Source organism: Anser cygnoides, chromosome 1, assembly GCF_040182565.1.
Source record: "Anser cygnoides isolate HZ-2024a breed goose chromosome 1, Taihu_goose_T2T_genome, whole genome shotgun sequence".
Lineage (NCBI taxonomy): Eukaryota > Metazoa > Chordata > Aves > Anseriformes > Anatidae > Anser > Anser cygnoides.
Genome location: NC_089873.1, coordinates 149,385,001 through 149,409,016, shown reverse-complemented (window position 1 = coordinate 149,409,016; position 24,016 = coordinate 149,385,001). Strand labels below are relative to the sequence as shown.

The window sequence follows — 24,016 nt, the reverse complement described above, 5'->3', positions numbered from 1 at the left end:
AAGCTTTTTTTTCCAAGACTCTTCCTTGAATGCAGCTCTGACCCGTGACTTTCCAGGGGCTTAGCCTGAAAGCTGGATTTCCTACTCTTTGAGATCTTTGTGAAAGGAACTTCATCTCAGTTTAGTGAGCGTTATCTTTAAGTGATCTGCAGAATGTTGGCCATCTTCTTTCCTCCATTCCTGAGGGATGTTCCTTGGGCCTGCTGTGGTACAGGAACATGTGTGACCCTCAGGGAGATGTGTAGGACGTGTCACATTACATATACTGTACAAAAAGTGTCGATTCACCAAGATGGCTTTTGTTCTGCATCCCTCAGTCTTATGCCTCACACATTTAGTTACCCTCTCTGAAGAAGACTCTGGAAACACATCTTTGCAGGTAGAATATTTCTCAATGATGTGAACCCACAAGGCTATTAATTAAAGAGCAGTCACTCCATATTTGTTCCTTTTGGGTTTGAAGCTCAATGCTTAAATCTCTGTTGAGAACACTGACATTTGAGAGCTGCCATTTTTTTCTCTAGAAATTTGATAAAAGAGACTACACAGACCTTTTTGAACATGTTCCTCCAAGGATGTGAACAGTTCAGTTAGAGGTTTGAAGAAATGACAGGGGACATTTACAGGGACAGACAGCAATGATGTGAGTTTTGTTTTGTTTTGTTTTGTAGGTTTTCAAGGTCAGCCTGGCTCACCTGGTCTACCAGGGACTCCAGGAACCCCTGGCCTGGATGGTTTGCCAGGTACACCAGGTTTACAAGGTCAAAAAGTAAGTATCTGCTGCTGATACTGTTTTCTGTGACTTCATGTTAACAGGAATCTGAGAATCTGGGAAAAGATTCTGCTTTTTTCCAAAACTGCCCTTCATCTTATGTTTCCCACTGTATATGCAAAGGGACAAAGTAGATGAATGCTTTATGTTAACTCTGAATGGCTAATGTATGTGCAGCGTTCTTTCTGAGTGATTCCCAATCTGTTGTGTTTCTGTGGCTAGGGTGAACCTGGTGTGGGTCTCCCTGGCCCTAAAGGATTACCAGGCCCCCCAGGCCCAGCTGGCATCCCTGGAGAAAAGGGAAATCCAGGACTGCCTGGTTTACGTGGTGAGCAAGGATTCCCGGGCATACCTGGACAGCAAGGATTCAGAGGTAACATTGCTGAAAAAATAAAGATACACCTCTGTATTTATATTTCTTTTTTATAGTTTCTCCGCTGCAGAGGCAACAAAAAGCCTATTCACCATTTAAGTCCTACTGATAACTCAGGGCATTCTCTTTTCTCCTTTCCCTCTCCTCCCTTTCGCCTACCTCTACTGCTAGTAAATGGCAAGCAGCGAAAAGCAACGGTTCCCCCAAGCCCAGGCAGAAGGTATTAGAGGCTGAAATGAGGTTTTGTTGGCCAGATATTTCCTAAGCATCTGTCTAGCATCTTTTGGAAACAAGATCTCAAAGACTCTTGTCTCTGTCTCCCCACAGGTGACCCCGGCCTCCCGGGACTGCAAGGCTTGCCAGGCCCCCCAGGTGCACCAGGGCTGGGCCCACAGGGATCGCCAGGGCCTGCTGGACAGCCAGGACCCCAGGGACCACCAGGTGAGAGAAAAATGCTCCCATGCTGGTGCTTGGAAGTGGATTTTTTGGCATAAACAGATGTTGGTATTCATAAATTGCTCGTGACCTGCTTTGTGGGTGGGGTGCAGGAAGCATGGCAGCGTACCTCATCCATCTGGTCCAAACACAAGGCAAGGGCAGAGAAAATATCTGCCATTTTGTTCAGTTTCCTCAGGTTATTGTGGGTAATATGTACAGGATCGAGTCTGCACACAGGAAATGAGGAATATTTCTGCTCTCTTGACGTTACAAGAGAAACTGTCTTTGAGTCTTCTGCCACGTAATTTCTGAACCATGGGAGGACATTTTGGGGTATGCTTGTTAACTGTGTTTCCTTTGTTCTGCTAGGAACTAATTCTGTATCTTCTCTTTTTCCTAGGATTTCCTGGAATAAAAGGAGAAAGGGGCTTCCCTGGTATCCCGGGTCTAGATATGCCAGGACCAAAAGGCGATAAAGGTAGCCAGGGCCAGCCTGGAGTACCAGGGTCTGTGGGGTTACCTGGCCTGCCGGGTCCACAAGGGTCTGTTGGACTGAAAGGATCAGAAGGTAAACATGCTTACTGCTGGGAAAGTAATCTCATTCCTTGGAAACTGGCATCTTTGACAGCTGTTTTATTAAGTCCTGGTAGCATGCCCCTTCACTCAATCAGGAATTGATCCTTCAAGGAACCTGAGCTTGAGGAAAACACATGGGCTGCTATCAGCAAAGCCACTCTGTGCATGTATAGCTTTAAACTCATACTGGAGTCTTTTGGTGGATCAAATCCAGGTATATGCAGGACTAGGCTTTAACCTGTAGTAATGGAAGATGATTATTCTGTGTAGTTTCAGTGATAGAGTGTGGTTTTAATAATGCCTTTGTTAATGACAGCATTGTTTACTGTAGTTGCAAGTTTTAAGAATCTGTCAAAAACCTATTACAAACCATGTTTTATTCTGTATTTCCTAACACAATTTTTACAGTTGTTTTCTCTGTCAGGCTATTTAGATTAGATCATCCTCTTTATCCCTTTTTTCCTTAAGTAGTGCAATTCCTGATATAATTGGGAGCAAAACATTCTACTTCTCATACTTCTTTACACCGCTTTCTTTATTTATGTTATTCACTCTACCACTTTGGTTTCAGGAGCCAAAGGAGAAATGGGAGTTATGGGAACTCCGGGACTGCCAGGGACTCCTGGACCAGTTGGAGATCGAGGGTTGCCTGGTGAAAAAGGTAAGGCAGGGACTTTCTTAAATTCTTCTCATACATTTTAAAATTGACGTTTTTCCCAACTGAAGACAAGTCTGGAAATAACCAAATATAGAGAGTATGCTTGGCCTAAAGGATGTTTTATGTCAAATAACTTCCCTCTAAGTTAGAAATAATGTAATCTAGAAAGCCGTATCCTAGGAGCAGTCGTATTTGGGCACTGAGCCAGGAGTTTTGGTCTGTTCTTCAACAACATAAGGGTTGGCTGGTTGAGAGCATGCTATAGATATTACTCCAAGAGAAACACTTTGTTTGAAGTTATAAATAGCCAGCAGGAAGGACTTAATTAAATCCTTCAAACAGTGCTCTATATTTAAACTCTTCAACTCATATTCCTATTGTTTTGAGAGGGTCTCAAGCTAATGTCTGTGAAGCAGGTAAACTTTTAAACTTTTAAACTTTTAAAAGATAAAAAAGATTAAAACTTTTAAAAGATACCAACTTTTTCGATAGTTATTATGAAGTCCTGGTATAGAAAAATCTGCATATGAGATAAAAGATGTGGGTATTCAAGAGCATGGTAGCCCATACCCAAAATTTAATAAATAGCTAACTTAATTTGTTCTTGTCTACTAAATCTTTTTGCAAAGTTTTATATGCCTCTGTAACATTCTGTGCTATTCCTTTATAGGTAGCCCAGGTTTCAAAGGGGTAGTTGGACCACAGGGTGATCCAGGCGTCAAAGGGGATAAAGGTGAAGCTGGTCTCCCAGGAGTACCTGGAAGCATGGATACCATGGACATGGTTAGTCTCAAAGGCCAAAAGGGAGATCCAGGAGAAAAAGGTAACTTTAATCTCTAACTAAAGTTAGAGCAACAGTACTTGGAGTTCTGTTGCATCTTAGTTTAGACATCAAGTTTTAAAACAAGATTAAAGAACTTTACACAACAAAAGCAGATATTTTTCTAGCATCCTCCAACTCCGTAGAAACAAAGATCAATCACAGACTTAAAAGGTTTTGGTTGGATGGAAAAGGCTCAATTTGCTATTATAAAATCAGTTTTTACCTCGTTTCTCAGAAGACTCTCTGAAAAGAAAAAAAAAAAAAACACCTTAAAATTAGAAACTAAAGCTTGCTAGAAGAGTAAAGCTTTCTTTCATGTAAAAAATATAGATTTCACTGTTTTCACCATGAAGACCAACTGATTCTGTAAGAAAAAGTGATCAGCCTTTTTTGGCGTACAAATGTTTCTTTGGGACCTGAGGAAGTTTCAGGAAAGACACATGTGAATGCCACTGATATTGAAAGATTACCTTACATCAGACTGGAAACACCTGGAAATATACAGGAGAAAAGCAATCAGCTTTCTATTTAGAAATTTTAAAAATTATATTTTATATATTTAAAAATATATTTTATATATTTAAAAATATATTTTATATATTTTATTATTTGTCCTTTTTATTATGATATACCTTTTATTAAAAATCCCCATAAGAGATTTTGATAAATAACTATTTTTATTTTATTTTGATAAATAAATGGTAACTGTTTTTTGTTAAAATAGAAGTGTAGAGCTGGAAGGGAGCTACTGGGATCATGTAGTCTGCCATTTCCCTCAACCAAATCCTTCAGCCTTTCCTTGTATATTGTGTTTTCTGAAATAATTATCATCCTTCTTACCCCTTCTGAATTCTCCCCAATTTGGCTGCATCCTTGCTACATTGCACTGTGCTGAAATAACTGAAGGACTCAGGCCCTGCTGGAATGAAATTTACCAGGGTTATGGACTGAGAGGAAGGGCAGGAGCAAGTGTGAAGTACACCTGCCTCTAAGCTGAGATGCAGCTTCTGACCACACTTGTGAATTTGTTGAAGCTCTCAGCCTGTAAGAATTCCATCTAGATTCCTTTCTCTCATTTGTGTCTGATCTTGATGTGGTGGTGTGAAAAGCCTTAAAACAAGGCTACATAGGTTGTTTTTCATTACCTCCTTTTCTGCTATTGATCTATAGGTTGGCTGGTTGATAGTTTTACTACCTTTCCAGAAATCAAAATCAGGCACAGTAGTTACATGCATATAAAGAAGCCTGTGCTGATAGGTTCAACTGGTTAATTTCTTTTGTTTCTAACTTCTTCACCCCTCCAGCACTAATAATGCGCGCTTCCAAATTTGTATATTCTACCTTTTCCTGACCCCACACAGTCTGCAGATTAGCCTGGCTCATGCAGCATGGAAGGGTAGACTCCAAACAGACCCCAGACTGCAACTTTCTGCTGTTGTTTGTCTCATCCTCTTTAACCCAGAGATAACTAGTACCAGTAGAGAAAAAATAATCTAGTTATATTCCGTAACTTTCCTCATCGGTTTGCTGCCTTCATCTCTCTAGTTATGAATATCACAGTAATGTTTTAAAAAACTTGTAACATACAAGCAAAAAATACAGTATTTTAATGAAAGATTGTCGGTAATGTTTAATAAAAAAGGTTGGGTTTGGACATCTTGAGATTTTTTTTAATAAATCCTCTTACTTAAAAGCATTCAGCTACCTATCTTCAGTAATGTATTGTCCAGCATCTAGATACAACACTAACAAAAAGGATTATAACCAGAAAGCTTGAACATTGCGGTTGGAGAAGAGGCATGCTGCAGAATAAGAGATGGAGCCTTCTGGAATGATGAAGTTGCTTTAATATTAAATAGAACTGAGGAAACAGAAAATTTCTGCCTGTGAACTGGTGGCTTGCATTTACCTACATAGACAGCAGAACAGTCAAATCAATCATTTTTGTTAACACCTGATATTGTCTGGCACTTCAGAAATAACTCATTAATCTATCTCAAAGATAAGTGTTCATTTGCAAAACACTGAGTTTCTTTTAAAAATATAATTTGTCTTGTAATCTGTGCAGACACTTGCAACATTGTATCAGTTTGTAGCCTTCCTTCAATGCTGGCTTGAGTGGAGGGTTGTTGCGCAAGTTTGACTCTGCCCTACAATGTAGGAAGCTTGAATTCAGCCATTCCCTTGTTCAGCAGAGAGAAGCAACAGAGATAAATAAAGTAATTAGAAGGATCGTTACATGGCATTACAGTAAATTTTGGTAAAACTGATCAGTGGTTTTTTTCTTGTTGTCCAGGGGACCATGGACCAACAGGAGAAAAAGGGTTACGTGGAGAGTATGGAGAACCGGGAATTCCAGGAAAGGATGGTGAACCTGGTACTCCAGGACATCCAGGTATGTCTGAAGCTGGCAAAAGGAGATAGTGTTAATCAGGTATTTTAAACCACAGTAACTATCTGGACTCTTAATTCCTCTGCCGTCTCTAGGACCAAAAGGTGATCAGGGCCCCCCAGGGTACCCAGGAGATCCAGGAATTCCAGGACAAAAAGGATCAGTTGGTGAAATGGGTTTGCCAGGTACTGATTGCTACGATTTTTTATTATTTTTTTTTCTTCAAGTTAATCTGGAGCATTGTGAGAGGCCTATCTAGAATATTAGGTGGTGTTGATCTACTAAATGATTGCAGTATTTGCAGTGCCTGAACTGTAGGCTTTGGGAACATTGCTTTTTCAATCTTATTATGATATACAAATAATTCACGTTAAATAGCTTCCTAACTTTCTACATGTGAGTCCTTTAGCCAAATGTAAAATGGTTATTTGTGCACCTCAGAGAAAGGACATATGTCAGATTTGTGTTTTTGTTGCAGGCAGGCAGTTTTTCAAGTGATATCTGGCTGTCTGGCTGTCTCTGTCTTTGTCTCTGCCTCTGCCTCTGCTAGAGTGTGAAATCCTTTAGGCTTCTTGTGTATTTTCCCCCTTCTAAAAAGCTCTGTGAGTTCCAGTGCATTGCACATTATTGACAAACTGTAGTGCTCTGGGAAGAGTGTTGCTGTGGAGGGGAATGGAGAAGAACCTATATCTCAATAAGGGAACTTTGTCTCCATTCAGATGGCCTTGTGCCTAATGTATTTAGGAAATCAAAGACAGAAGACTGAAGTGGGGGTGGGGACCAGAAAAAACTGTTACAGCAGAGTTCCTTTGTCACTGCTTGTCTTGTTAGACACTAACGAAATCAACATAAACTTTTAGTTAAATAGTATTTTTAGCAACGGTTCTGCTTACTATTAATCCAAGATTATAACCTTCTTTTATCAGGAGAGCTTATCTTCCCATAAAAAGACCCCTTTAGATGGTGAATCTCAAAAGTGAATTTATTAGCTATTGTAGTGAGTTGTATTGTTTTTCTAGCTCTAAGTAGCTAAGGCAACCCTGAAAAATCCTTGGCAACACTGCTAAGGTGCCACCAGCTCTGAAACACACGTTTTTCCTTTTCTTTTACTAGGAACACCTGGAGAAAAGGGTCTGCCTGGAGTACCAGGTTCACCAGGCACACCAGGGTTCCCTGGGCAAAAAGGTGAAAAAGGAGACAAAGGAGCAGCAGGTTTTCCTGGAATTGGCTTTCCAGGGTCTCCTGGTGAGAAGGTATTTACACCCCTAGGGATTTAATTGTCTTGTCTCTGCTGAGTACCTTATCTGAAAAGATGCCTTTGGCCTTTAAGCTATATAAGTTATATTTTCTATTATGCTCATTTAAATACTTGATGAGAAATTTGAATGGTGTGTATATGCACAGGTTTAGATGCATTCTGTTTGGTGGGACCATTGTGTTCAGCATTCTCATTTATTCTGTCGCTTCAGCATATACTAAATTTACATTGCTAGAAATGTGGGGGAGGGGAAGAACTTTTAAAAACATTGAGGAAATAAAGTGAAAAGGGCTTCTTGCAAACAGAGTAAATAGGTGTACTGAAATACAGTAAATACATTTTTAAGATATCGCTTTTTTCAGCTTCACAATAAAATGCTCAGATATGACTGAAAAGACAACTGTATTAATACTGTGTGTAAAGTTGATTTCACTTCTAATAGTATTCTGATAGGATTCTCGTTTGTTTCACATTGCGTTTCCTAGTTGTACAGTGACACTAATCCTGAATTTATAAGTAAAAATAAAACTTAGTAACTTGGTAGCAAATTTACTGAAGATTTAGAAAAGAATTTTTTGAAGATGATTAAGTGTAGTAAGTTATGAGGCTAATTTGGAAAAGCCTTTGTAAAATCTATTACAAAGATGCAGAGAAGACTGCTCATTTTCATATGTAGTTATTAAGCAATTGCTAAAAAGTCAATATTTCTGATAATGCTAAATTTAATCTTAAATTATTTTGTTTCTAAATGGAAAAAGAGTGAAATTCTTTATAAGTCCAAAAGATAAAAGGGGGTTACATATACCATTTGCAAATAGTAAAAGGTGTTTCAGAATTAATGTGTGGATTTTATAAAGTGTGCTGCTTCTTCTAGGGAGAACCTGGAAGAACGGGTAGTCCAGGTTTATCTGGAGACAAGGGTGAAAAGGGTAATATAGGAATGCCAGGAATACCAGGTGCCCCAGGTCCCAAAGGATCTCCTGGCATGGCAGGATTTCCAGGCAAGTGTTCTTGAGTTAATACAACAGAAAATGCAGTGCAAAAGTTATTGTCAAACTTACAGGTTCATACGGTGGATATTTCTGATGTCTTCTTGCTTTCTTTAGGGAGCCCTGGCCGCCATGGAGAAAAGGGTGAAAAAGGACTTCCTGGCTTAAGTGGCATCCCAGGTTTAAAAGGAGAACCAGGTACAAAAGACATATAAAATACTAAATGCTACTTAAAGTATTGTTTATCTCCAAGCAGTATCTCAAAGAAATAACATGGTCTACTCCCTTCATTCTGGCTCAGATGTTTCCTCTTACATTTGTTCGTTTCATAAGTGAACAAAACACTATGCTGTTTCCCAAGTAAATCTGAGTCAGTGTAGTACAGGGATAGTACTTCTTTTGCACTGTTAGTAGAAGAGATATTACTACCTTCCACAAGACTGGTTATTACTATAGCAATTAGTTTTATTGTTTTTGAGTGTTGGTTTAAAGTTGGTCCATGGGCTTAAACCTGAATCACCACATTGAGCATCATTGCACAGATGTTAAAGAGAGAGTAGAGTAATTCCATTGTTGTCAGGACTATAACAACATTTTTGAACATGGAACCTCGTGTTCTTAGTTTACTGGCTGCAGGATACATCATCTCACTGGACATGGACCATGCTATTCACAACTATTTGCAGGAGTCTCTATGCTCTAAACTCACTGAGATCTGTGATAATTAACTATAAGAAAATCTGTAGTACTTGAGCCCTGTCTCACACTAATTTAATTCAGAACTAAGCTCAGAGAGAAGTCACACTGCAGTCATTATGCAATAAATATTTGGTCTATGTGGGAGCAGAAGAATAAGTTAAGCTTTTTATTAGAGAAAAGAAATGTCTAAAAAAAAAAGTGATGATTCATAGTTGCAATGAATATGGTGATGATTTTTCAGGTGAACCTGGTGTTCCGGGTCCTGCTGGTTCCATTGGTCAGAAGGGTGAACCAGGTTATGATGGGATTCCAGGTGCTGCTGGTGCAAAGGGTGAACAAGGTACTGTGACTGTCACGTTACACTGATGTGGTACAAAAATGCACAGACAGACTACACAAGAGCAGCTGGGAGAAGGGCGTGCTGGTTTTGAGATACTTTAGACTGGAACTTTTACAAAATGAAGTTAGTACAGTGTCTTGCAAACTATGGACTATCATCCGTCTTTATAAAGTGGATGATATAGATAAGTAACTGTTTAATCAGTGTAATCATGAAAGAATGTCTTTCACAAAAGCTGGTAATATTTTAAAGAAAATATATGTTTTGGAATTAGTTTCATTTTGCAAGTTAGCTGGGAAATAATAGCTTGTCTTTCTTCAGTGTAGGATTTTCAGTCATGAAGTACCCATTGTACTAGAAGCATTACCAATATGTAACAAAGACAGTCTCTGCCCTGAAGAACTTTTTTCTAAACCACTTAGATTTTATATTTGCTGAATGGAGTTTTGTTTGTTACAGTTTATATGTAACTGCAGTTCTGTCTTCTCATTTTTTGCTGCCTTTATATTCCAGGTATTCCAGGTAGAGGACTTCCAGGATTTCCAGGTGCAAAGGGAGACAAAGGTAAAACGCTTCTTTAAACAAGCAGCTAACCTCCCTTCCAACATACTACAAATATAATTCTGTCATTCAGACATACTTTCTACTTCATTATTTTACATGCTATACCTTTTCAGAGCAGGCAGAAACTCAGAGGCTCAGATACTAATTTCTGTTACAGTGGAAGCATCTTGGACATGAGTTAGATATGCCCTAAAATAGGTAATTATTCATAGTGTGGAATTTACTGCAAGCTGTGCTGTGATGAGGTAATATAAATAACTCCAATATTTGTGTGCTGTGCTTTTGATTCCAAGTATTTCTGTTTTCCTACTAATTTTATGAGAATCAAAGTCTAGTGAAGCTTTATGCACTAGATAGCTAAAGACAATAATTTTGTTGCCAAGATACTACAGTATTTTATTGTTTTTACCTGAGTCTGTTGTACAGCCCTGATGCAATCATATTCGTTGCTAAAATAGGTGTTCTTCGTAGCTCAGTGGAGCATGCTCACAGGAGCATGGTGCAGAGGTGCCAAAAATAAGAGACCAAGTGAGGTCTTACTGAAAACTGTTATTACCTGGACTCAGGACTTACTAGCCTGAGTACAGGCACATAGCTATGACAATTTGAAGACCACTTTTGGTCTTCACAGATCTGTCACTACACTGTGAATGACTTGATTGGCTTGAGTCCATGCTTGTCCAAGGTGTCTGTATGCACCATGTTCCATTCTACCAGGTGAGTATGTCCTAGATACTAGACTGCAGTAGACACAAACTCACAGCTCAGTAAGGCAAGTAAAATGCTAGACTGTGAAACCACTTTTCCGACCCCACTCATCTCTTCCATTTTGTTAGCACAGCTCATTTAAAGAGAACTGGTCTTAGAGTAAATAGATATACAACTGACATCATTTGTGTTCCAGAAGTATCGTAGTTCCAAAAAGAAGTCCAGGATTTAAAGACCCTGTTCTGTTCAGGTGAAGAGCTGGGAAAGTGTTCTTTATACATTTTATTTCTCTTATAGATTAGCTAGTATAAAATATTTTTCTTCAATCATGATCCAAAATTCAACTAAATTGCAAATATTTACTATTTGTACAAGCTTGAAAATAAGTACTAAGTTTTCAAATCTAGATCTTAGTAAACAAATTATCTTTTTCTCCAGGAGCAAGTCTATGTGTGCTTACCTAAGCAAAACATCCATGACTCGCATATGACAATAATAATTGTAACAGAATAAGGATTTGAAGGCTTTGTTCCTTGTGGAAGGGCTGACAGAGATGTTCATCTGTTTTTATAGTGAATGAAAATAGCCCAATGATCAGTTTAGTTAACTAAAGATCTGTCAGTTAACCTACTCTTTACCCCTCACTTTATATCAGTAATATAAAGGATAACACACTTTTCCTGAAGTTTTGCATTTTAATGCAAATATATAAAGGTGAGGTCAATAATTTCTTAAGGAATAAAGCTTACTATGAGTGGACAATAAGGCAGAAGATTTCACTGATGGTAGTCCTTTCTCTAATCAAGTTTTGGGGGTTGTTTCAAAACTTAGGTGCGAAAGGCGATGTGGGTTTCCCAGGATCCCCAGGAAGTCCGGGGATCCCAGGCCTAAAAGGAGAACCAGGATATGCCGGTCCACCAGGCCCTAAAGGCAACCAAGGTCTTCCTGGACTACCAGGAATTGCAATGGAGGGCCCTAAAGGAGACAGAGGACCCCAAGGCCAACCTGGCCTTCCAGGTAATTACTCTTCTTTGGTATTAATCTACGCTGTTAATCAATGCTAAACAGGTTTATTAATAATATAATCAATATTACATATGCTTGTTTCTCCTCCTCTCAGATACCAGGCAAAAGCTGTCCTTCATAGGCAGCTTGGCATCATGTCCTGCAACAGACAGATATGATGTCCTCAGGCTGTTTGTTTTGACCAGAAGTCTTTCTGACATTGAAAACCTTGCCCTCCTATTTTCATGTGTTTTCCACTGAGCTTTATTTACTGTTGTGGGGCAGCCATGGCTGCATGTTCCTGTGTCCTGGAGTGTCAATGTGTTTAAAAATAGCTCAGTGTGGCCTTACTTTGGCAGGTGCTCTGTGCTAGTGGTTAATGAGGAGAGTAGAGCAGGGCTGAAGTAAGTCTCTAGCACATTCATACCTGAGAACATACAATACATTTTTCAGCTCATATAAAACGCTCTACATTATTTTCCATCAACTACAGACAAAATAAATGATAGATATCCAGTCATGTGGGTGGGTATTCGTATGCACCTCCCTGCAACAGATTCACCTACATATTTTCTTGAAATGTTGTTGTGATAATTACTTCAATTATGCCCATCTGTAGTTAGAGCCAGCTCATCCACCTGCGGGTACTGCTTTTGTACAGAACAAATTTTGCCACTAAATACGTTCTTCCTCTTCTGGTTTATAGGTTTACCAGGCCCAATAGGGCCACCAGGGCCACCAGGTCTGAAAGGGGCCAAAGGAGAGCAGGGCAGCGAAGGCTGGCCTGGGACTCCTGGAGGTCCAGGAGTCAAAGGTGATCCGGGTTTCCAGGGTCTGCCGGTAAGTTACTTTCAGCACACTATCCAGATTTGTTGAAACCTGGTTCGTGTAATTAATGGATATATTAATCATAGATATTTCTTCTTCAAAATCATGATACTTTATGCTCAAGGTGCCTTTGGACTTACTGCTGACAATGTAAAGTCAGTTTCAAAACATTTTAACTATCTCTTTGAAGGCTACGTACCAATGATCTAGTGAACTAGTGAGCTAGTGAACTTATTAGAAGAAATTTATAGATAATGAATGGCAACATACCATACCCAGAAAGTAATTTACAATGTATTAACAGTACAGGATGGCTGCAGTACATCCATAAATCCTGCAAATGTATTAGTAGTTAATTTTAAAGGTTGCTTATTTCAAAATAACTTGCCATCTGAAAATACCCAAACTGCTTGGTTATGATATGAAACCTTTCAAATAAAGTGCACTTTCTGTACTGTCAGTGATGAAATATAGCTGCTGATTTAGAAATACAAGCAGGAAGTGCTGTTAATACATTGTTGTCATATATTTTTCATTTTTCCTGATATAAAACAGTCCCTTTTCTTTGTATTAGGGAGAATTAAGTAAAATAGGGCAGGCACACAAAATAGTTGGTACTCTATACTCTCTCTCTCAGAATGTCTGCCTTCTTTTTCCACACTAGAAAATACATTCTGTATTTTAACTTGTCATTTCCTCTGTCCTACTAAGAAAATAATAATAAAATTATGGAATAAGGGATAAGAAAGTAGGTAAGTTTGATTCAACAATTCCTAATGTACATAAGAAAGGAAGACTCAAGAAAAAGGTCCTGGTGAAAAAACAAGATACGGATAGCGGACTTAAAAGATCAGATTCTTGATAATGCAAAGATATATTGCAACCTTTTCTGCATCCAGGAGTCAGAAGGGACACTTTCTGTCTTAGAGAGCATCATATCATAGTAGTTCTGAAGATAGTAAATTTCAAGATAACATTCCCATATACTTTCCATAATTTAACAATTTGAGGGAAATTCTAAAGCTTTTCACAAGTTAATATTCCACTCCAAGACTATTTGTTTTTTAAGAATGGGAAATGCCAAAAGATTTTGTTTCTTGTCTTTGGTCGGAACAAAATGTTTTACTGTCTTTCAAGAAATAACACTTCAAGGCTAGGATTTCTTTTGTTTAACTTTGGAAGTCTTACTGTTGACATCCATTTTTGAGCTAGCCATCTCTTCTCCCTTTATAGTCAGTGAAAAGAATTAGGCATTTGTAGGGAGTCATTCTTCACACCTTAATATAAACATCTAATCTACATCAGATGAAAAATCACCTCTGTGTGTGTTCATTCTATTGCTATTGTAAAATGAGATTATTTCCCACCATTAGTGTTATTTTTCACTGAGTACTTAATTCACATCTCCAGCCTCTGATTGGTAGGTTACGTAGCAAAGGGTCTTTGTTTCTTACCTCCACGTTTTACACTATGTTATACAGGAGACTCTCATTGCCATGTTGCTTCATACTTCGGTTAGCAATTTGTTGGGGGAAACTCTAAGCTATTCTTAAAAGCTTTTTGCATATGATGTAACAGACAAAAGAAGAAAAGGATGTTGGCCGTCAGTTAAGTGACTGGTTATAGAGTCTTTAGAAATATAGGCTTGATTTTCCTTGAAGTGAAGCTATTATGAATTTATCATTAATTTCAGTGGAGCAGTTTTTAACAGTGAAAGCCAGAGGAGGATTTCACATTGTGTTTGAAGAGTTTAAGTCATTAAGTATTTTAGCCGTATTCAAAAGTGAAAGTCTTCAAAGGATTATGAATTGTTGAGTACATTTAATTTCATTCCATGTGTCAATGCAGAAGTTTTTAAGTTTGCTGTGGTCTAGAATTACCCTGTTTGATTATCTACCAACCATCTTTTGGGGATGCACTGAATTTAATTTTTTAATTTGTCATAATCAGTGCTTAGTGAAGCTTTTCATAACAGTATGGTCTATGGTTGAAGACCTTTTTATTAGCTATATTGTTTGTGAGACACCTTATTCTGATCTAGTATTTTTGTAAGGCAAAAAATACTTTAGTAATGTGACAAACTTGTTCATGTAGGAGCAGCTTCTCATCTAATCATTGTAGAGAAGAACCATTAAACTTAATTCTTCCCTCTTACTATTTTTTCATAGATTTTCAAAGATAAATAGCCTATTTGAGAGTTATATCGTAATAGTGTAGGATAACTTTGCTTCACTTTCTCTTTTGTACAGGGTAGTCCAGGTTTACCAGGAGATATCGGTCAAAAGGGTGATCTAGGACCTCCAGGAGTTCCAGGAGTTCCAGGTGAGAAGAAAGTTTGTCCTAAAAAGCATACAAAGACTTGTTTTTTCATCTCCTTCCCCTCTCTCTCTCTCTCAAAAAAAAAAAAAAAAAAAAAAAAGAAGCTCAGAGAATGTGGATTCTGTGTTACAAAGTAGTTGAAGCAGAACATTGAAAGCTGCATCAAAAAATATACAAGAAGAATATTGGGATTTTTCCTCAAGTTTTTTTGCTGTTTCACTGTTGTCTTGCTTTGGCAATTTTAAGTGCATGCTTGCTTTAGAAGATTGCCGTAAAATCAATTGTTTGGACATTGCCAGTCAAGAATTTTCAGGATTTTCTTGAGAGTGGGAGGGGCAAGTGTTTTTTGTTATTTGAGGAAACATGGGTTCAATATATCTCCATTGTTGACTTAATTGTTGTTATTGTCACCATCACATGAGAACACTATGTATAAAAAACACAGTTAATAATAGAAAAAAAATCTAATTCAGAAAGGTTATTAATTAAGAAAAAATTATTTTTAGTCACCAGTTCTTTGGTGACTTAGTGTATTTGTTTTTATGTTTGTTCTTGAAAACAGTTTAAAAGTACTTGTTTGAATAAAATCATGGCCCTTATGTGATCGTGAGGTCACCCATGATTATTCTGAACATGTCCTTCCAAGTAGAGAAATTATTCAATACTCATAAACATTTCCTTTGACTTCAGGTCCAAAAGGATCTCCAGGCTTCCCAGGCCTTAAGGGTGAGCGAGGTGACCAAGGTCTTCCTGGATCTAAAGGTATAATGTAAAGACTTGCTTTTTTTTTTTGTTTGTTTCCAGATTTTGTTGTTGTTAAAATGGTTACTTGTGACTAATAAATGTATGTTTCCTCCCACACTTCTATTAGGCACAAAATGGTAGAATCTGAAAACAGATATGATATCAGCATCCAAATGTTCAGATTAGGTTTTAGTATTGGGTAGCTTTGGGTGGAGTATTGTTTTTCTTTTTTTTCTTGAAAAATCAATATTGAGCGTTTTTTTTATTATTAGAGTCTTTAAATGGTAATAGAAGGTAACATTGTTCTCTTGCTTTTTTATTATGCCACTCTATATATGTTTTATTTTGCTTTGTTAATTTTCCAGGTTTACAAGGCCCACCGGGCCCGCCAGGTGCTTTTCAGCTTGTCAAAGGAGAGCCTGGCTTACCTGGCCCTGTAGGACCAGTTGGTCTCAAAGGGTTCCCAGGACTTCCAGGTCCCAAAGGACAGCAAGGTGAGAAAATTTGTAATTTGCCAGTAGTAATGCAAAAATAGGCCAGTGGCAGGCTAGACACTAGAATATTTTTGGTATAATGATATCCAGCTTTGTATACCCCACTCAAATTGTGTTAGACAAGGAGGAAGAGAGTACTTCTCTTTGAAGCTTATCCAAAGGAATGCCAGAAACAGATGCCTTCTTTGTGATTTTTATAAGCTTACTCTCTGTAGTCATCACATAAGTATCTGAGATCAGTGGTAAGCAGGATGACCTGCATCATTCCCAGAATGTATTTGATTGAGCGTCTTCTGTCTTTAGTGTTTAATCCAAACTTAATTACTGTGTATCTCTGGGAGAAGGCAAACCTAAGGAAAAACACCTTGATCTTGGAGTGGAAAGTGCTCCCTGTGGAAGCTTGTTCCATAGTCCTTGACTTCCTCTCTTAGCCCAAACAGTACAATATTTAAAAGAAAATGTGAACTGCAAAAATTTAACACAGAGAATAAGGGAATGGAGCAAAAGGTTATGTGAAAGAAATGCTGACACAAGGGTACGCGTCCTTCAGAATGACAGGGCATGGAGAGTGAGAGCTCACATGCATTCTTAAGCTGTTAAGATTTTAAGGGGCAGCTTCCTTCCTGGATGTTTTATGAGAAGATGATGGAGGACTATGGTGGAATATAATGGACATTTTCTTTCTAATTAATAAAATATGTAAGTTTGTTCTAGAAGGTGGAGTTAAAACCCTGCAAAGACCATTAGGAAATAGCTGTGAAATAATCTCAGTGATTGGGCACAGCATGGTTTGCTTGTATGGGATCTGTTGCTGTTCTCTAGCAGTCAGTTCAATAGAATAACAGAAAACTGCCTTTTGAGTGATCACTAAAAGGACAGCTGTGACTAACTAAAGCTACTGATCTGCCACAGAAAGGTTGATATGGTGCCGATGGTGTTAACTTATTTTTTGCAAAGTCGTAGTTACTGAGTTTATATAGTACTCAGAGCATCCGTTGATGCAGAAACTGATGAAGGGAAGACATAATATATGTTTGAAAACCTGTTTGGGAAGAAGAAGCTAAGAGAATACTGATTTTCCTGTTGTTCATGACCCTACTTTTTATGGTCTTTTTTTGAAGGATTCATATGACAAGCAGAGAGAGATTGCTGTCCTTCCTTTTCATATTCCAGGCAAATACTAGTGTTTTAGAAACACACACTCTGCTTATTTTTTTTCTGCCCTTCTCTACTACAGTTATTTTGCCTGCAGTAACCCACGTATTGCCTCTAGATATTGAAGTATGCACGCTGAATCTGAATGAGCTTAGTCTGTGCTGAGGTGTGAAAGCACTGTACACTGTATCAAAAGCCAAAAAGTCAGAACTAACATGGAGTAACATCCAGTAATAACTATTTCTTGTTTTTAAACAGGAGTGACAGGACCTTCAGGTGTACCTGGACCACCTGGCAGTCCAGGGTTTGATGGCAAACCTGGGCAAAAAGGAGAAGTTGGTCCTTATGGTCCCCCAGGTAAGTCCATGAGTTTTTTGAAGACTTGATTCCTTCATAGAAAAATAACATAGATTAGGTGTGAAAATATGTAATCTCAATTCTTTAGTTATGTAGGCAGGGAGATGCTGCTAAACAAGATCAGTGGTTAAAAAGATCTGAAATTTTCTGTGGAAGCTGCAAGAAAAAGTAGCTAGAATTAGATTCCAGTAGAGTTAGACCTTTTTTTTTTTTTTTTTTTTTTTTTTTTAATGGACTGAAAATGAGGGGTATAACTGAGAGAGAAGGGAACCTGTCTGTGCATATTCTTTCATATAAAACATGTTTTGATACCTAGGAAATGTCTGCTGTTTGCATTTCATTAGAAGTAATGAAGTAATACTTGCTTCAAGTATAAGTCATGAACAACTTTGTAGATTTCTCCCTCAACCATACAACAGAAACTGAAGTATTTGAGACTTCGGTAAAGCTACAAATCAAGGTCACCTGTAGGTATTACTGGGCAAGCTTGAGGATCTTGTGATATTAATATAAGCCTTTCTCTCTGTGTCTGCAGATCTATTCCTTTCCTGCAATTGATAAGAAAGGAATATCTTTGTTTCCTTCAATATAAAGGCTGCAAATTCCCCACAGTGTTCATTGCAAAGGGGAGAACATTATCCTGCACACAGAATCAATCTTTTGTCTACAGTCCTACTTCCATTACCAAATTTATATGGCTGTATTATTTATACATATATAATACAGTACGTTATATTTATATACATAGATATACATATATAAAGGAGGCTCATAAGAAGGGCAGAGAAAGACTTTTCACCAGGGCAGGGGAGGAATGAACTAGGTGATCTTAAAGGGTCCCTTCCAAACCATGACATTCTATGATGAGAGAGAGAGACAAAGGATAAGTAATAAAGTCACAGTATCACTGCAGATATTGTTACTTCCACAAAATTACTGACATCTGTTTCAACTTCAGTCACAAAAGATAAGTTTTAAAAAATTGTGATATGTTGTGAACAGGTCTTTTTTTTTTCTTTTTTTCTGATGTTAATGACTAACTAGGAAACACCGATTCGTGAGATTCCTTTACTTACAGTATAATTTCAGCCCTGTTAGAATTCAAAATATTTTTTCTGTAGATGTTCTCAAATGCATTTTAGTAACAATCAAATAATGAATCAATGGTCACTGCTACCTGAGTTTAAGTAAGCTGACTGTCTCTGATACCAGACAGTGTCTGTAGAGATAAAAGGAGATTCTCTGTATTGTAGGGCCCAGAGGATTCCCTGGTCCACCTGGTCCTGAAGGTTTGCCTGGGGCTATGGGCCCACCAGGTGCAGCATCTGTTGCTCATGGCTTCCTTGTTACCAGACATAGTCAAACCATTGAAGAACCATTATGTCCTTCGGGAACGAGGCTCATTTATCATGGCTACTCCTTGCTTTATGTACAAGGCAATGAAAGAGCACATGGCCAAGATCTGGGTAAGTAGAGACCAAATTAGAATTAAATTAAAATTCAATATAAATCAAACGTTTCTTTCATTTGTAAAACTGTATTGAACGGAACTGTGTAATTATTCTTGGGTAGCTGGTTCTTTATGCTGTCTGGGTTGGTACAAATAATAGGTTGATGTATAGTAGAATAAGTGTCAGTTTATTTAAGAAAGGTTTTATCAAAGCCTTTCGCATGGTCATCTGTAGGATGCATATAGACAAATCAGTGAGATATGGGTGGCTAAATGGATGATAAGGTGCATGGAAAATTGGTGGGTCGAGAGAAGAACCTCAAGTCCAGTAAAGGCGAATGCAAAGTAGCATGCCTATAATGAAGCAACCCCCTGCAGCAGAACAGACAGTGGACTCACTGCTATTTCCAGTAGCAGCAGTAGAGACTGCTACAAAGCAGCATTACGCAAAAGGGCCTGGGAGTCCTGGTGAGCAACATATTGAACATGAGTTAGCAGTGTTCCCTTGCAACAACTACCCACCTCCCTGGTGCCAAAACTGCTAGGCTTTATTGGCCAAAGTACAACCAGCAAGTATAGGGAAACAATTCTGTCCCTCTATTTGGCAGTTGTGAGATGAGGTCTGATATATTGTGCATAGGACTTGGGCCTTCCAGGACAAGGAAGAAAGACATTGATATACCAGAGTGAATACAACAGCTGGCTACTAAGATGGTTGGTGGGGGCTGGAGTATGGACAGTCTGATGGAACTGAGTTTGCTGAGCTGTAACAGAAATTTAAGGAGAAGCCTTTATTGATGTCTGTAGCTACCTAATGGGAGGGCATAGAGAAGGTGGAGCTCAGACTCTTCTCAGAGGAACTCAGTGATACTAGAAGAAGCAATAGACACAAGTATGAGATATTCCAGTGATATATAAAGAAAAGATTTTTCACCATAGCTGTTCTCAACCACTGGAGCAGGAGCCCAGAGACATTGCATCTCTCTCTTTGGAGATACTCAAAACTTAACTTGCTATGGACCTGAGCAACCTGATCTAACTGGCAAGGGGTTAGGACAGGAGACTTCTAGAGATCTATTCCAATCTAAATTATTCTGTAATTCTACAGGAAAGATTAGGCTATTCCTTCTCTTGCCCTGTTCCTTCCTTCTGAAGCTAAGAGAAGTCACTCCCTCTGAGAAAGCTGGGCCCTCCAGAGCAAATGTGGTTTTAAAATGCTTTGGAGCTGCTACTGAAATATTTGTTGGGCAACTGGCAATGTTTTAGCAAAAATGGACTAACAAGTAACCTTTGACTTTACATTTCAGGCACGGCAGGGAGCTGTCTTCGTAAATTTAGTACTATGCCTTTCTTATTCTGCAATATCAACAATGTATGTAACTTTGCATCAAGGAATGACTATTCCTACTGGCTGTCAACGCCTGAACCCATGCCAATGAGTATGGCTCCTATCACTGGGGAAAGTATCAGACCATTCATCAGCAGGTACAGTATCATAAAATGAAGAAGCCTGTGAAAGTTGTGCATAGTACTTTATTTTCTTGCAAAAGACTTGTATTCTATATTTTTTATTTCCTCCCTTTAAATTTAAAGTTTAAGTTCTTTTGGTGAAATGCTTCAAAGAGTACGTGTATTCAGTTTAGACTTTGATCAAAAATAAATCCATTTTGGAGGAAACCCAAATAGGGTAGTCAGTTTTGAGTCTAATTTAAACAAAAATATTTACTTTGAAATTATGTTTTGTGATATACATTGAAGGAGAAAAAGTTTTGAATTTATTCACAATTCCTGTCCAAAACAATTCTTTTTTTTCACTAGCCATAGCTAGAAGCTTTTCAGGGCTCAGTTTCCTTTCATTTGGAAATGGTAGCATTATTTATCATACAGTAGAGTGCCAGGCAGGCTTCTTGCATTGCTTTGGACAGACTGCTTGAATACAGTCACTACTGTCTGACTTACAGGAAACGGTTGCAAAATCAATAATCTATTTTTTAATAAATCCAGATTCTCAGCTCACAGAAATTACGGCACTTATATTGGATGTAAGTGTTGTGCATCGATCCAACATGTTAAAATTCTGGTCCATCTCAAGGTTGCTAGCAAAAAAACATCCTGGCGTAATAGGCCTAGTGCTGAAGGCAGAGGGGTGAGCAAAAGTGTGGTATACTGCACCACTGTCATTAAGATTCTGACAAAGGAAGCTCCAGCCAAAAGCTTTGATGATAATCAGTAGATCTGTGTGTTACTAAGATTCCCGTCATTCCTTCTAACCTGTATCAGCAATTTTGGTCACTCTTCCTGCCATATAAAGTGGATAGGAGTGGAGGTTGTCGGCATTGCTTTCTCAGGCTGGTATATACCATCTAAGAGAAAGGACAGTTAACATCATCTGAAGGTTATAGTCTTGACATATTGATATGTTCAAAAAAAAACCTGCTTCATCCTTCTGCAAAAGATTTCATATTTATTTTGAACAGTAGAATCCATTGTGAGTCTGTAGTTGTACTCTGTACCCTATTTATGGTTTAGTGGCAAATAAATGTATATGCCTTGAAAATTAGATGGGCAAATTGAGGCCAAGATTCTCAAGAGTGACTACAGTTTTTGTTGGTCTTACAATTTTGGTTGTTAATTTGATATGAATGGAAAGGGTTTGACCTTCAGAAAGATTCAAATGACCATCCATAGAAATTCATGTTCCTTTTATGCCATCCATGATCAAGCACCCAACATTTTGCACCTTTGACAATCACTTTGGAAAATCTTCATCAATGAGGAACCCAGCAGTATTTTGCTTTCTTATGCATATGGAATAGTCTTTATACCATAAAAATGTATATGTATATATGCAAAGGTGTGTGTGGGGTATATATATATCTCTATATATACATCTATGTGTATTTTTATATATGAGTTTTTCTCCTTTTAGCCATGGCAAAGAGTGACATAATTGTCGTACACATTTTTTAAAACCAGCAAGGAATCCGAGAAGACTATTCTTTCAGTTTATTTTATTAGCTAAAGCCTTTAAAGCAACAGTTTCCCCTGACCAAAAGTTAAAAAGGTATAGAAGTATCACTTGATCCTTGGGTCATGGGACTTCTTTTCAAGTATACTGAAATACCAGAAATCTCTTGAAGCAAAGCAGAGCTCCAAGAATAGAGGCAACTTTTACATTCTTTTAACTTACTCTTTCATTGATGTTTTTCTAAAATAACTGTTTTGCTTCTGCACTAAAGATGAAGGCAGTAGGTATGAAAGCAGTCTTCACAAGTCAGAAATAGAAGGCTTTCATTCTGAATTCCTTTGCTTTTGTGCATTTTCCAGAATCCAGCTTAATCCATTTTGCACTTGATTTTTTTTTTTCACAGCTTTGATAATCGTATTCTGACTGTGTACTTCTAGGTATCTGGTTTGAATCATTTTCATCATTGCTTACTGCGGTAGCCAGTTCAGGAGTTGTACAAATAAAAAATGATTATATCTATTGAATTCCTTACTACCAGCTTCGATATCATAATTGTCAACCCAACTCACATTTCTTATAATTCTCCTGTGAAGTCATGAGTGGTCTTTGGATTATTCAGTAACCTGACAGTTCTGAGACACAGTGAATTTATCTGAAGCAAAAGAACTGCTGCAGTGTAGCTTTCAAAGAGTTGCTTTCAGTTACATTGTTCGGTTACATTGCTAGAAATCTCTTATGGGAGATAAAGACCACAAATGTAAATAAAAGCCACTTTTAAGGAAAATGCATAGGGAAGAGTCTGTGTTACATTAGATTAGTGGTGATTGTCTTTGTAAGACATTTTCCACAGAGATGGCTTTCTCTCTGGAAGCCACTCTGAGCTATGTTTAGGATGATGAATTGCTGTTATTTGTCTCTGATCATAGTAGATCACTTTATAAGTGATACCCGCTGCTTTGCAATGTTAGGCTATTTGCCTCTCATGTTCCCGACATTGAGCACTTTAAGAGCACTTTAAGAAACAGTACAAATGGGACTAGCAAAAGACAAATGCATTAAAATATTCAGATAAGTCTCTTGTTCTGAGCTCTTAGGAAGGCTAGTATGAGTAAGACTCAATTCTTAAGCAGTCCCTAAGTAAATGAGATACAAAAAAGAAACAGGTGTTTTTCTAAATGAAATGCTTGGATTTTTGCCTTGCTTTTTAAGGTGACAACATTTTTGATTCAAACTTTCTGAATGAAAGTAATTTCTGAAAAAAAATAAAAAGTTTAGTCTCGAGTGCATGTATCTCATTTGCGTCTTGGTCTTTCTAGATGTGCCGTGTGTGAAGCCCCTGCTATGGTAATAGCTGTTCACAGTCAAACAATTCAAATACCACCATGTCCTGAAGGCTGGAGTTCACTTTGGATTGGTTACTCCTTTGTCATGGTAAGTGCACTGAGCTGAGAAACTGTTTGATACGCACTCCCGGTCTGGGAAAGTTCATACCTGACTGTCAGTTCAGATCTCAGGAGGGCATTAGACCTCTACCCTTTCTGTTGACTTTAAAAGGATTCAGGCTAATTACTAAATGAGAATAATGCAGTAGCATTTTCTTGTTAATTTTTTGGGAAATGCACACAGCATGCTCTCTTGTTTGCAGCTCCAACAAAGGATCCAAGTGTTGAATAAACAAGGAAATAAGCATAATTTTCTACCGTCCTTCCTATGCTGCATCAGCTTCCTGAGCACAGCAGTGCCTATCTTGTTCCCATTTTTTTGATAAATAAGCCTTCAGTTTTCAACTGGTATTTTCTGTCTTTCATGCTGTTTCCTCAGCTGTATCTATACTAGTAAAATAAACAGGGCAAGGGAATAGTCTGAAAAGTCAGTCCATAGCCCTCCATAGTGGTTAGTTGTTAGCATGCTGTCATGCTCACAGCCTACAACAACAGCCACTCTCCCAGGTGTGGTGTGGGCATGATCTGAGACAGTGTGGGTCCAGAGGTGTGAGCACTTGGCAGAGGGAAAGAGGTGACTGTGATGTGGGGAAGGAACTGGGTTTAACTATTCAGATATAAACCATACTGGTCTGGCATGGACCTGAGAGACAGCCATGCCCTT

General features: G+C 38.2%; 1 protein-coding gene across 2 annotated transcripts in view; it reads left to right on the top strand.

Moving 5' to 3' along the window:
• Positions 1-24,016, top strand: part of COL4A1 (collagen type IV alpha 1 chain) — a 133,422-nt gene that overhangs the window by 102,464 nt on the left and 6,942 nt on the right. Inside the window, exons 29-50 of one of the 2 annotated variants that reach the window (XM_066985497.1) lie at positions 672-769; positions 995-1,145; positions 1,473-1,586; positions 1,984-2,151; positions 2,731-2,820; positions 3,488-3,640; positions 5,937-6,035; positions 6,128-6,217; positions 7,146-7,285; positions 8,165-8,291; positions 8,397-8,477; positions 9,220-9,318; positions 9,832-9,882; positions 11,422-11,607; positions 12,302-12,435; positions 14,673-14,745; positions 15,433-15,504; positions 15,852-15,980; positions 17,394-17,492; positions 18,746-18,958; positions 20,250-20,427; positions 23,227-23,341. In XM_066985497.1, coding sequence (XP_066841598.1) covers positions 672-769; positions 995-1,145; positions 1,473-1,586; positions 1,984-2,151; positions 2,731-2,820; positions 3,488-3,640; positions 5,937-6,035; positions 6,128-6,217; positions 7,146-7,285; positions 8,165-8,291; positions 8,397-8,477; positions 9,220-9,318; positions 9,832-9,882; positions 11,422-11,607; positions 12,302-12,435; positions 14,673-14,745; positions 15,433-15,504; positions 15,852-15,980; positions 17,394-17,492; positions 18,746-18,958; positions 20,250-20,427; positions 23,227-23,341 — 2,660 coding nt within the window. Of the gene's footprint in view, positions 1-671; positions 770-994; positions 1,146-1,472; positions 1,587-1,983; positions 2,152-2,730; positions 2,821-3,487; positions 3,641-5,936; positions 6,036-6,127; positions 6,218-7,145; positions 7,286-8,164; positions 8,296-8,396; positions 8,478-9,219; positions 9,319-9,831; positions 9,883-11,421; positions 11,608-12,301; positions 12,436-14,672; positions 14,746-15,432; positions 15,505-15,851; positions 15,981-17,393; positions 17,493-18,745; positions 18,959-20,249; positions 20,428-23,226; positions 23,342-24,016 lie in introns of both variants that reach the window. The other variant, XM_066985504.1, reaches the window with a different exon arrangement.